Below are 15,666 nucleotides of genomic sequence, written 5' to 3'. Positions count from 1 at the left end.
TTTATTTATTTGTCTGCATCCTTGTAGTAATTTTAGGCAATGGTTAAATAGTAACTGATTTTCTGTTGTTTCCACCCCCCCCCCCCCCCCCCCCCCGTATTTTCGCAAATACGAGTCAGGTCGGAAAACATCTTAGACCGTAAAGCGCATCTCGCGAATTCCACAACACAGCATTGTCCCATACATTTCTGAGCTAAATAAGTTGCATTTTAAAGTTAAATCTTTAATAAAATAATACATTGGCTTTGCTTTCAATGATCTGTATATTATTCTGAAAATATTTGCCCGATGATTTACGGAAACAGACAATCTAATAAACTGGTACATCGAAGACTTAGCCAAGTCTGCCATTGTTTCCCGTTAGGCCTACTGGTTCATTTGCAGTTTCAAACTAATTGTATGATGAAAAATAGTGTACAAAAGGCAGTTAATATATATCCAGATCACCAATTCTGATCTTAAAACACGAGTTTGTATGTTTTATCATCAAAGGATAGCATGCAATAAATTGATAGTTGCTACCATACTTGGAAAAGGGTTAGTGGTCAATCAGCTATCAAAACATAATGCTTGTGAATGGGCAAGAGTTTGTCAACGTAATTGATATAAAAACTAGGCCTAGCTACTGATGCCTTGATGAATACATTTCGCTACAACACTAAAACTAACCGGGCTAAGGCGAGGGGCATTTTAAAAAAGTATGGTCAGTCATTGTACCTCCTAGAAAGCTCTTGTTCGTCCATCAGAGTGATACTGAATTTTGTCAGTCCAAGTAAGGACTTATTCCAAACACTAAGCTAGTCATCACACGTTTTCTTACACTTAGCTACTGTCCTATCTGAACTATAAATTCTAGCAGCTTTAGCACTGTTCTTAATATCGTTACAATCTTCGTAAGTTTGCCATTTAACCCCAAAATGCTTATCCAAATTTACAAATGGTATTTTGTCTAAGTCTCAACATGTCTTGATTCTCGTGCACTACTTATTCCGATACTTTCGGAAATTAACACAATAACGAAAGCTAAAGTTCTTTAATGATATACTTTTATAAATGACCACACGTACATCTCTGGGTCTTTCTGACTCTGAATTCAGTCACTGTAAATATTGGTACATTTTTGCATCCGGTCGCCAGTCAAAGCCTTTGAAGTTGCCGCCCAGCTATTGCATCATGTTCTTTTTGATGTACTCTTATAATGGCAACATATATGTACATCAAGGGGTCTTTCAGTCACTGAATTCTGTCATTGTAAATATCAGCACATATTTTCCCACAAAGCAGGTGGCTGAAGCATGACTGGCAAGTCTTTGAATTTTGCCGCACACCTATTACATGCGTACGGAGGACTCCCGCCTCAGTGATTTTCTGCGTCCCAGATCAAAAGTTGGCGTCCAAATACATGTAATTAAGCGTTTCCGAGATCTCTGCTATTGATGCATGTTTATGTGGTAAATTCTCCTGCACCATTCAAGATGGAACTTACAAAATTAGGAATTTAGCTGGTCTGTACATGCACAGCAGATTTTTATTTATTTCCATGGTCAGCTTTTTGGGGTTGGGGACACTTTTGTATCTACATGAAACAGAGTGAAATGTGTAGAAGATTGTGAGTTTTGTGGTTACACTGGTTAGATGCCTTAAAATTTGCCAACAATATGTCTTTGTGTGTAAGTTGGGTTGCAAACATCATAGACCCAGATCTGTTGTTGCAGAATGTGCTAGCAGATTAGTGTCTGTGTTGTTTGTTCTACTGATTACTCCTGACAAACTTCATGGACCCACATCTGCTAGCATGTTATGCATCATCTGATCTGGGACTTTGCAGTTTTGCATTTTGATCTGACTAATGTGCAAGTACATATGGTATGTAATCACTTATGACATATGCAGCATGTGAGGTGTTTAAATTAACTGCTTGGTAATTAATTAACAGAATTTAGTATGGGTATTGCTCCATGTCAGTCTTAAATAATTATTAATATCTAGTCCTTTTAATAGTGCAGATTTACTCATTATGTAAAATGCATTTCAGACTGAAGCATGACTTGACTGAGGGTAGTGTTATTAGTGACTGAAGCCAGAAATAATTGATGGTGGATGAAGAATATACACATATACAGAATTCTATTAATGGATATATCTTTTTTATTTCATGTATATCTGCTTTGCAGAAGTATGTAAAATCTACTCAGAGCAGAAAGCAGTTAGAGTGAAAAGAGTTGTGGACAGAAAAAGAATGTAAGTCATTTTTATTAGTTTCAAGCGAGCTTTTCATTTCACAGTTAACATTTGTTTTTAGCTTAACAAAACTTTAAAAGATAGCATTATATTTACAGTGTTTGTTCTAGCATACATGAAACAATTTTGTGAACCTTAATTGAGAAAGTTGGTTCCTTATGTGTACTATTCATACCAATCATGTTGATTAAAGAACATTTTCTGGCAGGCATAACACAATAGTTTTATGTAAACTCTTAATACATTCTAGGAATTAAAATAAAACTGGATTGCTGATCTAGTCTTCTGCCAATGCATATTATTGAAAACCAACATTTCATTCACTTTAACATTGTCTTATTTTGACCTTTCTACTTAAAATCACATTGTCTGTCAAGTTGTGACACCTAATATAAATCAGGTAGGCAACTGTTTACACATCCAGATACTTTGCTCAACAAGAATGGTTCTTTAACTGAAAATTGATTGGTACATTGGGCCCTGGAACAACCATTTTGTCATAGTTTTATTCTTGCATTCATCAGGTTTTATATAAATGCTTGTTTAAAATATGGGCTTCCAAATAAAACCCCAAATAGCTGACTTTCAGCATAGTTCATCTTCAGATCATGATTTAATTTTGGCAAATGCTGTCTGATGATAATGATGACAATGATTTTTAAAGATCTTGAAGTATATAAGATTATTGGAGCTGGGAAAGTGTTACCGGAAATGCCAGTTAGTGATTTTGAATTTGAGGTTGATCTACATGCCAGATGGTCATAAGCAGATGGCATGCTGGTCATCCCCGTATTCAGCAGTATTTCAAAATTAAATATGGAAAAGGCAAAATACCAAGCCTAATTCAGATACAGACAGTTTAAAAGGAGAGTACAAAATTAGCCCTTGGGGATCTTATGCTCCAAAACTACACAGAACTACAAGGGTTAAGTTAAAATCTGATAAATAAGAATCTAAAACAAAATTAAACAATATGGTTATTTATTTGATCAAAAATCTCTGAACAAGCAGACTTTAGAATTGATGGAATTGAAACCCTAATGCAGCATTAAGGAACTGGTCGTCAGAAATCTGGCACAGTAGTCAGCAAAACATTGATTGAACAAAACAAAATTTGTGTTTGGTAGAACTCACATTAGTGCAAAATCTTATTTTGTAGCAGTGATGTCCAAGAAACAATATTTATGAACTTTGGAAAACTGTTCATAACAACCATTAAGAGTTCCCCAACTTGTTCCAGCAGGCAGTGCTAGCTGTGTGTATGCCCTTCAGAGAACAGACTGAAAGGGGCTTCACAGCATAGAAGAATATTCATACAAAGATAAAGATCAGATTAGGCTCAGAAACAACACATTAAAGCTTACACATGTAGAAGAGAGATCTTCTGAGGATCTTGATTTCAATGAGCTCTAACAGAGTAGAGCAGAAAGAAGAGAAAGATTTTTTATTGAATTATGGCTGTTTCCTCTCCCATCTCTTTTGTTTTCCTACTTCCCTTTATTTTGTTGACATGGGGATTTCCCCCCAGTTAGAATTGTATCCCAGCAGCATCTCTGTTACTGGTTAGCTAAAGATGTAAAAGCAACCGTGAAGTGTGGATTTTTTGTTTATTTCAGTCATTTACAGGGTTCATACACACCTGGAATATCCTTGAGTGTCTTTGGATTTTTAAATCCCTTTTCATGTCCTTAAATATTGACCAAACTTTGACTGAATCCTTGAATATACCTGAATTTTTTAAAAATAGGAACAAAACAAAATACCTGAACCATATGTTTTTGTGCTTTCTTTGCTTTATTGTTTACATTTTATTGAAAGCCTACATGAAATCAAGGGGTCTAAGTATTGAAAATGTTTATTCATTAGGAAATAATGGAGCTTTTGGTTGGTAGGATAAATGAAGTTTTTGCTAAAATCAAGAACATGAACCCTTTGCAATTAATGTTTGCTGCTTTGCACATCATTTGGCATTGTGCACATCTAGAACAGCAAATGAGTCGTACATAGGAAAGACATTCAAGGAGACATTAACTGATATGATTTACTGTTTCAAAAGACCAAAAAAGGTAGAACAGCATAGTTCAGCAACTTCTATAACTTTAAGAGGTTAAACTAAAGAATTTCCATGTGATTTGTTTGTTTGCTTTTTTAAGAGGAATTACATGCCATTTACTTGTCAAGTAAGCTGTATGTTGTATACTTCCACCAGCCATAAAGCCAGTGAGAAGGAAAAGATAATTAAAAAAATACTAACTGATATTAGATTTATTTCCACCATGCTTATTCCAATGGAAGTTGTATCAGCATTTACTCAGTTGAAACCTTGTGTTTCAAAAGCGTAAGTTGGATATTGGTGTTGTACCTGACTTGCACAATCAGACAGAACTACAGGTGAAACTGGTAAAAAGGGCAGTGACCTAGTGTATAAGGATACAAAGCTTTCAGACATCAAGGTTGTTTCAGAGGAAAGTACATAAGAAGAGAGTTGACAGAAAAACTGGAAAGATTTTCTAAGTATTCCACTGAAGTGGCCTTTGCTTTAAAATCCCTAGGAATGCATCCATTGTCATTTCTTCCTGAGGATGAAAAAGAATTATTTGGAAGTTGTGACTTTGATCTTCTTTTGACGTTCTGTGGGGAGGATAAGAACATAGCATATAGAAGAAAATGGTCTAAGACCAAATGTACCCATTGGATAGCTTTTTAGAATAATGATAAAGAAGTACCATCATGACATTTTTGCTACTTCATAGAATTAGCAAGGCTTGCCCTTGTGACTCCAGCAGTCATCTGACTATAAAATAGGCTTTAGCTGCCAAAACAACATTCGCATACCTTCCAGAAGTAAAAAAGGTCATTTATTTTCTTTTTCATGCAAAGAACATGTGAAACAGACCATGTAAATAATGTCATTTTATTATGAGGTTGTCGGATTATGATCACACCATTTGCAACTTTTTCAAGTGAAGGAGCCTATTTGCCCCATATTTTTTTTACATGTGATTGAAACACAGATTTATACATTTATTAGTCACTTTAGCCCATTTAGTAAAGACAGTTAATATGTATATACTTATCAGCCACTTGTTTTGCAGTCCAATCATGATACCTAAGATGTCCACACTTATCAGTAACTTTTGCCCAGCCAGTCATGTTGCTTTATATACACACTATAGCAACAGTTATAAGTTATATCCTTTCATTGTAACCTATAATTTACCCTAACTGGAAATTTTTATTTTTTTGCACTTTGGTCCATATATGGTCAATAGAAGAAATAGTTACTTGTGAGCTACATAATTTATTTTCATGGTTTGCCAATAGATGACATTTTTGTTGGTGCTTAAAATCATGGAGTAAGTGTTCTTAGGTGTTCTTGGGATCTGTAATTTTATAGCAACCATAAAATCTACAAATTTGTTACCTAATGAAATATAGTGAATTCAGGATACTTCTACACTGACAAATTGAATTTTGTAATCATTCTCTTTCTCTTATCAATTTTTCACCAGTTCTAGGATAGAACCAGAGAGAAAGTTAGCAAGGGCATCAGGAAGAGTTAATGCAGAAAATTCTTCAACAAATGCACGAGTTGCAGCAGATGCTCCGATTTCTGCATCTCCACCTAAAAGTAAGTCATTGGAATGATTATATTTCTAAGTATTTGTATGGCTTACCCAGCATTGTTGACACTGATTTCCCTTTTTGGCAGCAAATGATGCTGTCAGCAGATCTTGTGCTCAAATCTTGTGTGAAATTGGTATCACTTTCTGGCAGTTATGATTCTGTCAGTGGCATAATTGTCAACAGGCTTGGGTTTAAGACTTTGTGACACTGTTATTGGTTCCTGGACTAACGTTATAATTGTCAACAGGCTCAGTTTTAAGACTTTGTGACACGATTATTGCTTCCTGGAGCAACAGTGATACTGTAAGTGGCATCATGGGCATTTATTAAGAGACTAAGTGTAAGACTGTATTGTCAAAGCCCACAGTATTGGGAAGTGGGACCTGTCAGTAAGTCAATTGTTAAGAGACTAAGTGTTAAGACTGTATTGTCAAAGCCCACAGTATTGGGAAGTGGGACCTGTCAGTAAGTCATTTGTTAAGAAACTAAGTGTTAAGACTGTATTGTCAAAGCCCAGTATATTGGGAAGTGGGACCTGTCAGTAAGTCAAGTTTTTAGTATCAGCATCAACACTTTCTTAGAGTTTTGGTTAAAAAATTTCACCAATGCTCTGATTATGGTGTTGACTTGAAGCTCTGGTGTTCTTTTATTAAACAATTCTTTTAAATCTTTCAAAGTCGTACAGTATAATGTTGATCTTAATAGTTTAGAGTCATTGAAATTTTCATAGTTAATGAAAACTCTCTGTAATGTTTTTGAGATTTCTTAATTGTCACTGCTATGAGATCAGCATTGTAATGTTAGAACATTAGGAATAATTGTTTAGAAAATGTATTGGTGTAAAGAAATTTGCAAAATTGCAAGCACATGAAAGTATTGTGATCTATAAAAGGTGATAGTGAGCTAAGTAGGCATGATTTGTTGTTCCAGAGAACACTTGTGTTACATAGGCATGTTTAACCTTTCCCACTATTTTATATTTTATGACCTTTTTTTTTTCAATTTAGAACACTGGTGGAGTGTATCTGTATGTAACTAATGTTTTTTATCACGTGATCTTGTAATGCAAAAATAATTAACAAATTTGTGTGTAACTGTTAAACTGACTTTGTCATGTTGAGACATTTCTGTAGCATATGTGATCATGATAGCTTGTATATCAACAAGACAAGTTGCATATTGTAATGTGTATACATGATTATGTTGACAAAATGACAGATTTATATATTTATATTTCATTGACTTGTTGCCACAGTTTAACAACCTAAGTACATAAATTTGTCATCATATCTGCATGATTATGTTGACACTTTGAAATTGATAACTCATTTTAGTGAAATTAGAGACATTGCCTTCATCTCATATGGTACAGAAACATCTCACCATGATGATGGCAGCTTAGTTGTCTTCATCACATGTGGTATAGAAATATCTCACCATGATGATGGCAGCTTAGTTGTCTTCATCACATGTGGTATAGAAATATCTCACCATAATGATGGCAGCTTAGTTGTCTTCATCACATGTGGTATAGAAATATCTCACCATGATGATGGCAGTTTAATTGTCTTCATCATATATGGTACAGAAATATCTCATCATGATGATATCAATTTAATGTCTTCATCACATGTATAGAAATATCTCACTATGACGATGACAGTTTTAATGGTTCCCCTAAATATGAAATCAGGCTTAATCCACATGTACTCTTAAGTTGAGTCCAACTGCATAGACACAGATCTGCCATTGCATATTGTGCTGATTGATGTGAATCTATGCAGTTGTTATAAATAATAAGTAGAGCATAGACCCTGATCTGTCTTTGCATTTATGTGACTGCAGAAATCAGGTCTATGTTGTTTACAGCTGACTTGACTGATATGCATTATTATTCCTCCTTGAGCATAAAAGTTTCAGTTTGTAGTAATTATGAAAATGGGGTCTGAAGAAAGAAGAATTGATGAAAAAATAATGATTCACGAGAGGAAGAGAACATAACACTGTCAGAATACAAAAAGATACTGATTTACCAGAGGAAGAGAAGATAACACTGACAGAATAGTGATATTAAAAGTGATTTAGATGACACAAATGTTGATGAAGAATACTTCTGCAGCAGAGAAACTGTAACATCATTGGATTATTATGCATAATTTAAAAACACCCTTTGTGCAAATTCTGCCATTCCATCAATAGATATTGCCACTATTATTATAAATAGAGAAACTGAATGATTTTTAAAAAAAACAACATGTTTTTGGGTAAGACTAAATTTGACAGAAGGTATCTTTGTACGGAAGTCCTTAATTTTCAACTAAATGATTCCAGTCTGTATCCAATATGGCCAGCATTGCTATAAAAAAACTATCGTATGACTTGATGAGAACCAATGAACAGAATGTGACTGAATTTGACGGAAGCATCTTTACATGAAGGTGTTCAAATTTTATATCAAACATGTCCATCTGCTATTCAATATTGCTGCTGTTACTTTCAGTAAAAATCTTTTAAATGTTTTATCTAACAAAAGTCCACTATGGTATCAGCCTACACCCCTGGTAGCTTGTAGTTCACCTACTGACTTTAAAAACAAAAAGTATCAGGGATATTAAATTGTACAAAACTTGCTCATTTCGTTCATTCATTTGGCAATTTGTAACTTGATTGCACCAAGCGGTCTCTAACATTGTCACCCTTCTTGCGTTTCAAACATAATGGAACTTTAACACTAACATGGCATCCATGTTTGTGCAGGAAAATATATGTTGTTAATACAGACAGTGATGAACTTCATTGTGTTCCATAAGCACCAGATAATTCCATAAATTGAGATGTAAGGGCATATTTTTCCATTTTTTAAATTTGTTTTTGAAAATATTACAATTAAATGAAAGATTCAGAGGAAAAAGTGTTTATCTTCTGTGTATGTATAGGTCATACATCCACCTTTTTACTGAAAATAGACTCTTCCAGTATTCATAAAATAACAGTAAGCTGGTTCTTCATTCACATGGAAAACTTCTGTTCGGTTTTAAATGTGAAGAGAATGTCAATGTTAGTGACCTCTTGGTGAGACTCGTATTCAAAACTTTAAAGCATTGAATGAAATGAGTAGGTTATATGTATTTTTTGGTATCCATGATGATTTTTGGTTTTAAAATTGGTAGGAGGGTGCTCACCAGATAATATGTACTTTTGAGAGAGTGACGTATGTAAGGTGAAGTAGTTCGCATTTAAAACATGCACAGTGGAGAGAATGTTGGCATACCTCTATGCTACATTAATGTAATGTGGATGATATTTCTTTTGGATATTGTACTTTTGGAAATTTTACATGATTTAAGCACACTGCTAACTAAAATGACTGCTCCCTTGTGTTAAAAAAATCAGCCTGAATTAGTCTAAAGTACACTATACATAGCAGCTATTAAAATAGGGAAAATGAATTTTGCCAGACTAGACAATAACAGCTTCTGAAAGTGCAATGAATGAATTACCAAATATATAAAATGTAAAATAAGTTATCAGGGAAATTTTTTTTCTTTAAAATCCTAACCCTATGCAAAATACGAAACTGTGGAGCGCCACCTAGGGGGTTACAAAATTGGTGTGTAGACTGAAACTTTTAGACCATACTTGATAAGATTGAACAGAAAACTGTGACAGAAAGGTCATTGTACAGTTGATGTTGATTATTCATCCAATATTGTCATCATTAAAACGAGAACAAGATCTTTAAAGGTCTTCTCACAAGCCATTGAAAACAATTTGACCAAATTTGACAGAAATGATGCTTAAGGTAGAAAAACATTCATACAACTATTTTCATAACAAATTAGCAGATTTGAAGAAATTTTGACAAGAATCATTCTCCTAATTAAGATTTCTTTACTAATTGCAATTAACTCTGAGGGAGATGTCAACCAGATGAAGTGATCTAAGAATCATATTGCCTTCTGTTAACAAGTGGTAGATTGTTTAATTAGAGATCTATGACATGAGATCAAGGGAAACATTATTTTAAACTGTGATCCAATATTAAACTGAGACCAATAAATTAATTTCAAAGCTGATACATTCGTGTAAATTAGACCTGTCAGATTTAATTGTTTCTCTGTTGAAGAGGCATGTACGTGATAAAAGTTTCAATATGATTGTCCTTCATCGAAATAACAATGTTTGATTGAGCTAAAGCTCCAAAATTTTGTACAACAGTTGCCAAAAAAACAGTTGTGATAGAGGACAACCCATTTGATGAAGAAGATGAAGTCTCACCAGAGGAGGCCCAAATGGTAGGACATGTTGTTACAAAATAAAATTCTATTTATTGTCCATACAAAGACAACTGGGAAGACCCGGTATGTCTGTTTTATATCTGTGTAACCATTAATCAGATTGGATGCAAAAAATGTTATCATTTGTGATATTATTTGTTTGTGATTTTGATATTTATGTCAAGCACCTGGCTTTAAAGAAATATGAATAAGCTGAGTAACATACTACATGATAGCAAAAATTGAGTGTTAACTTAAATTGTAAGGAAGTTAATTGAACGACTATATTTAAAGTTTAATAAAATGTTTTAAAACTTTTTTTTCGCAATCTAATATATCTTTGACAGGAAATTTTTAAAATAAAGAGTTGCTTCTCTTTTATGTAAAGTGTACCCCAGAGGAGTAACTCATGCTGGAAGAAATGTGCAAGGAATTCCTTATAATAAAAAAAAAAACGAAAACCAATATGGCGGAAGGTTCATAATAGTTTTTTCCCACTGTGAGAGTGACATGTATAGTCTATTTTATTAACATCAATCACAAATCAAATACCTGTCAAGATCAATCACAAGTCAAATACCTGTCAAGATCAATCACAAGTCAAATACCTATTAATATCAATCACAAATCAAATACCAGTCAAGTTCATTCACTTTATACTCAACATCAGGTGGAACCAACATTGTCGACATCTCTTAAGTTAATTGATTACATTAGTACATGTGCATAATCTCTTCCTTCAAATACTGTCCATAAAGATGCATTATAAGTTACTTTCTATAGATCGTGGCATTAACAGAGTTGCTTAAGAGTCGTAACATTCTACTTAGATCTGCATTGGTTTGGATAATTTCATCCTTCCACTTGTGAACCAAGCTTGGGACCAGCTGCCCCTTGCTCAATGGAGTTAGCAAGCAGTGTTACCACTGGATGTGTTCCAAGCTTAAAATTAAAATTTTACAATGTTTGCATGGTCATTAAGGATAATTGAAAGTCATATAGAAATGACCATCTCATTGATTTTTCACATTGGTCATTGAAATCTTTGTATTTTGCATAACAGTAAAATATGCATCATATCATTTGTGCAAAGACAGGAAATACAGTTTGAAAAGCCTGTTATTTATTACTTTATTGTCTTTGTTTTGTTCCTTGTATTTAAATTAGCAACTGGAAATAGAACACTTTATATCAAGTGTAGTCCTTGAAAACTGAAAATTTGTCATTGAAAAGTCACTGAATTTCAGTTCTCCAGATCTTCATGAACCATGCTTTATCAATCAAGCTATTTTATACCGAATGGATATTTGCAGCTCATGCACAAATTTGTGAAATATCAGAGCTAATTGTGTGTGACTTTGAGAATGCTGGACCTGTTTAACTCAACAATTTCAGGATTATTTACCTGACAATCATTTGTGTGTGCCAGCAGACCTGGTTTTGTCTAAAGATCATTGAAGTGTGAGGTTTTGTACTCTGTAGTAAATAGTGTATATCCCTAGTGTTTCATTAGTAACTATTTCTTAATGAATAGTTTTTAGTATTTTAGAATCATGTTGTTCCTTGGGAGTCAGACTATAACAAGGATTTAAAATATTTTGACAACAACTTTGGGCCCTGGGTGGCCGAGTGGTCTATAGTGCTCACCTTTACAGATCACTAACATCTCACCTCTCTTGGTGTGGGTTTGAGTCTCTGGCTTGGCCAACATAGGAGAAAGCTTGCTAGTGGCTTTGATAGGTCATTGGTTTTCTCCAGATTCTTCTCTACCAGATATACTGGCTGCCATGTGTAATCTTTCATGTGCTGAAAAATGGCATTAAACCCACAACAACAATTTTACTTGCAGGAAAGGTCAGTTTGAATAAAATATTAATCTAATTTTCATATACAAGTATAATTTATTATTCTTTCTTTCATTTTTTGTGATACCGTTGTTTAAATGCCTTGTGCTTTTTCTTGTTTCTCTCTAACCTTAATTATGTCACAGTATATTGATTTTAAAGCAGTGAGTAGAAATTACAGCTATCAGATGCCATATTGACACATGCATTGTAACAATATAAAATGCATTATAAATTTATTGTTTGTGAAATAAAATAAAACAAACTCATGTAAAAGCTAATTTTTATTACCAGATTACAGAAATGATGTTGATTTATTAAGCAGCTTTGTTGATCACTATGGAAAAAACTGTGAAAGAGGAGTGGGTTCTTCTGTATCATGTGTAGCTAATTTTTGGTTGGGATTTTAAATTCATGGCTCAGGGTAAGAACAAAATCTAATTGGATGCATGCAGAATTGTTACTTCATGAAAATTATGAATCCTACTGTAATGTAAATAAGTCAACATTTGTATACTTCTTGATGATCTACTTCAGTTTCTTTGGGTATATAGAATATGTGCAATATCCTGCCATGATGTCTTGTAGATGTTTCTACGCAGATCAAGTTCCTTTTGTATTTCCTTCATTTTTCTACATTTTTGATGAAATCGATTGCATTAGGTGTAAGTTCAGATAAAGCAAGACTCTTATTCATGTTTGGCACTAACCTGGACACAACATGTAAAACAATAAGCATTGAATAAATTTGATTTTCTAATAAGGACTGGAAATTATGATGCAAGTGACCTGTCCAGAACTGGCCCAATCACATGCATAAACCAAGAGTTTGACCTCAGTAAACATTCTTTTTTTTGCTGTGAAGACTTTAATGCTGCTTTCTGTTTATTGCAAGTTACATTCTTCATTAATTTGTAAATCTTCATGAAAAATCAGAGAAAAATACTAATGGGTACTACAACAGAATGCAATAGCAGCTGTTTGTGTCAGTTGGTTTAGTGATACCTTACAAGACAAAATTATGCTTAATGTACTCCACATTCACGTGAAATGTGATTTTTAGTAAGTAAATGCAGTCTTATATTAGTAAATGAAAATGAGTCATCCTTTTCATACACTTATATGGATCAACACTCATATATAATTCTGTTTTGTAACAATGGTGAAGTAATTTATAACAATTAAACATTTTAACATTTTAGGAAAAACTGCCATAAAAGCACAATAGTTTATGTTTTCTCTTTTTAAGTTTGAACAGGAGAATAAAGCTCTTTTTGAGGAAATGAACAGTCTTGCAGCTGAGGTTAGGTAAGTATTTGTATGAACACAAAAATATTGTTTTATAGAGGAGTTAAAGAAGTTAAAGATGCCAGCCATTCCAGACTTTGCAGAGTTATTTTCACATTCACAGTTAATGAAATTTCAGAAAATACGAATTTATTGAGATGAAATTGTTGAGCATGAGCTTTCGACGAGGAAAAAGATATGGCGAAAAGTATTTCATTGATCTGTTCCAGACTACTAAGTTAAGCCAGTGTATCTGCTATGTATCTGTGTTGCTCTAATTGGATGCATGCAAAACATTCTTATTTGTGATGTCATACTGTTTACATTTTTCAAACTTAACCTTTTGTTGACATTACATAGCCACTTTTGATATGCCATGCAAACTGACACACACACACACACCTTTTCAAAGCTCAATAAAATCAGAAGAAATCATGTTTTTTAAATAAGAAAATTCTTCTTTTCTTGGATAGATACCCAAGGAGAGTAAGTCCTGCTGTAATAAATTTATATGGAAATCCTTATAAAAATCAGTATGCAAGAAGGGCCATGAAACTCTTGTGATGTCTGCAGGAACGTAGTCGAGTAGTCTGGTATTTTACCAATATGATAGACTAGTACACGGAAAATAACTTCTGAATGCAAAAAGATTGTAGATGTCAGGAAACAAGTAGACTGGATTGTAAGTAGGTGGAAAAGTGGCAGCAGAGATGAACAAAACTGGAAGGTTCAGATTTTAACCAGTGTTTATGATTGTTATTTGGTCAAAATTGTAGCAGAAATTTAAGGTTCATGATTTGGAGGAATTGATACGCCATATTTGTTCTAATTGGACTTTAATTGTTACTGTGTACATGTATATATAGGCTCATAGGAAGAAGCATTGTGATTGTAGTTCATAACATTTAGCAATTTTGCTTTCCATTCTGGATGGGCTGCCTTAATTAAAAAAACAGCACTTGGATTAATTGTAAACAGGCTTATAGGTTAACATATCTGATTAGTGAATAAGTAATCATTCAGCAGTGTTATCAGATACTTTTTTTTAATTGAGATTCATTTAGTAATTAGAAAAACATACTTCATAGACACCAATTAGTCAACAAATCATTTGTGACTGACATTAATGATGTTTGCTTAACTATCAAACCTCCTGTACTTAGTTTAAAAAAATATGCATCATTTATTTAAATTGATGTTGAAGTTCAGGAGCTACTTGAAAAATAGAGAAGATTTTAATTTTGCTTTCATTTTATACTGTGTATTTACAATTTCCTGATGTAAGTTATAATGATTTTTTAATTAATAATTTACACATAATCTCTTTTGTCCCTTTTCTTTTAGTCAGCAAATTTAATATATAGAGGTCTTATTTAAGTATAAATTACTAGCCAAGTTCCCCATTAAAGCTTAGATTTTCTTGATACAAGATGATAATTTGATAACCAATGTAAACATTTATTTCTTATTGATGAAATATCTTGAAATATATTCCACTGATGTCATTAATGTACAGTATACCTTCATTATAACACTGTCCATGTAAGCCAAAGAAAGTACTGCTGTATAGTGAGACTATCATATATTTAAGTAAGCAATATTGCAATATGTATAATTTCACTATCACCTGATGAAATTGGATCCATAACAATTTTTCATTATAAGAGGAACCATGTTATAATGAAGGACATTACAATGCAGTTTCCCCCTTGCAATAGTTTGCGTAACTGAGCTCATTTTAATGTTTGGAAGTTATTGTATTTAATTTCTTTGTTGAAAGCCAAAATGTTCAAGTTGTAGAAAAGTATGAGTGTTTTTAATTTTTTTCAGTCAGATACAAGGAAAAGTCATAGAAATAGCAAGATTACAGGAAATATTTACTGAAAAAGTCCTGGAACAGGTAATTTAAATCAGTTATTTTTGTCATATCATGTGCATGTACATTTGTATCGGATTTAATTTACTCACATTCCATAAGTACACTTGGTTGGTCCTGGTTTTACTTATGATACCCAATGATTCTTTGGTGCCCCTTTTATGTAACCCCTCTTTGGACAGGTCACCCCTTGAAGAGAGACCACTGTAGGGACATCTTTTTCAATGTAAATTGGTGCCCTTATAAGAGCAAACAGCTGCATGTTGACAGGAGGTTCATCCATCTCTGATGCATCAGTGTTAGTAGATAGAAAATGTACTTAAAATTGAAATAAAAAAACATTCTAAATTATTATCTGTACTTTGAAACATTAATAATTAGTATGTTACTGAATGGTCTAGCTTAGCAATAAGAATAGCACAAGATTCAGAAAATAATTTGATTGTAAAGGATGTTTGCAGATTAATTCATCTGTGACACCTTTACCATTTTACGTAAGCAGTTATGAAGTTTC

At 33.3% G+C, this 15,666-nt stretch overlaps 1 protein-coding gene across 3 annotated transcripts in view; it reads left to right on the top strand.

Annotated features, from left to right (window-relative positions):
• Positions 1-15,666, top strand: part of LOC149795696 (syntaxin-18-like) — a 40,140-nt gene that overhangs the window by 12,156 nt on the left and 12,318 nt on the right. For all 3 annotated transcript variants that reach the window (XM_089965576.1, XM_089965577.1, XM_089965579.1), the window contains 5 exons: positions 2,175-2,241; positions 5,754-5,872; positions 10,087-10,163; positions 13,239-13,297; positions 15,107-15,176. In XM_089965576.1, coding sequence (XP_089821702.1) covers positions 2,175-2,241; positions 5,754-5,872; positions 10,087-10,163; positions 13,239-13,297; positions 15,107-15,176 — 392 coding nt within the window. The remainder of the gene's footprint in view (positions 1-2,174; positions 2,242-5,753; positions 5,873-10,086; positions 10,164-13,238; positions 13,298-15,106; positions 15,177-15,666) is intronic.

The sequence above is a fragment of the Sinohyriopsis cumingii genome, chromosome 7, assembly GCF_028554795.1.
Source record: "Sinohyriopsis cumingii isolate HCF-2022 chromosome 7, ASM2855479v2, whole genome shotgun sequence".
NCBI lineage: Eukaryota > Metazoa > Mollusca > Bivalvia > Unionida > Unionidae > Sinohyriopsis > Sinohyriopsis cumingii.
This window is presented reverse-complemented; position numbering and strand designations above follow the sequence as displayed.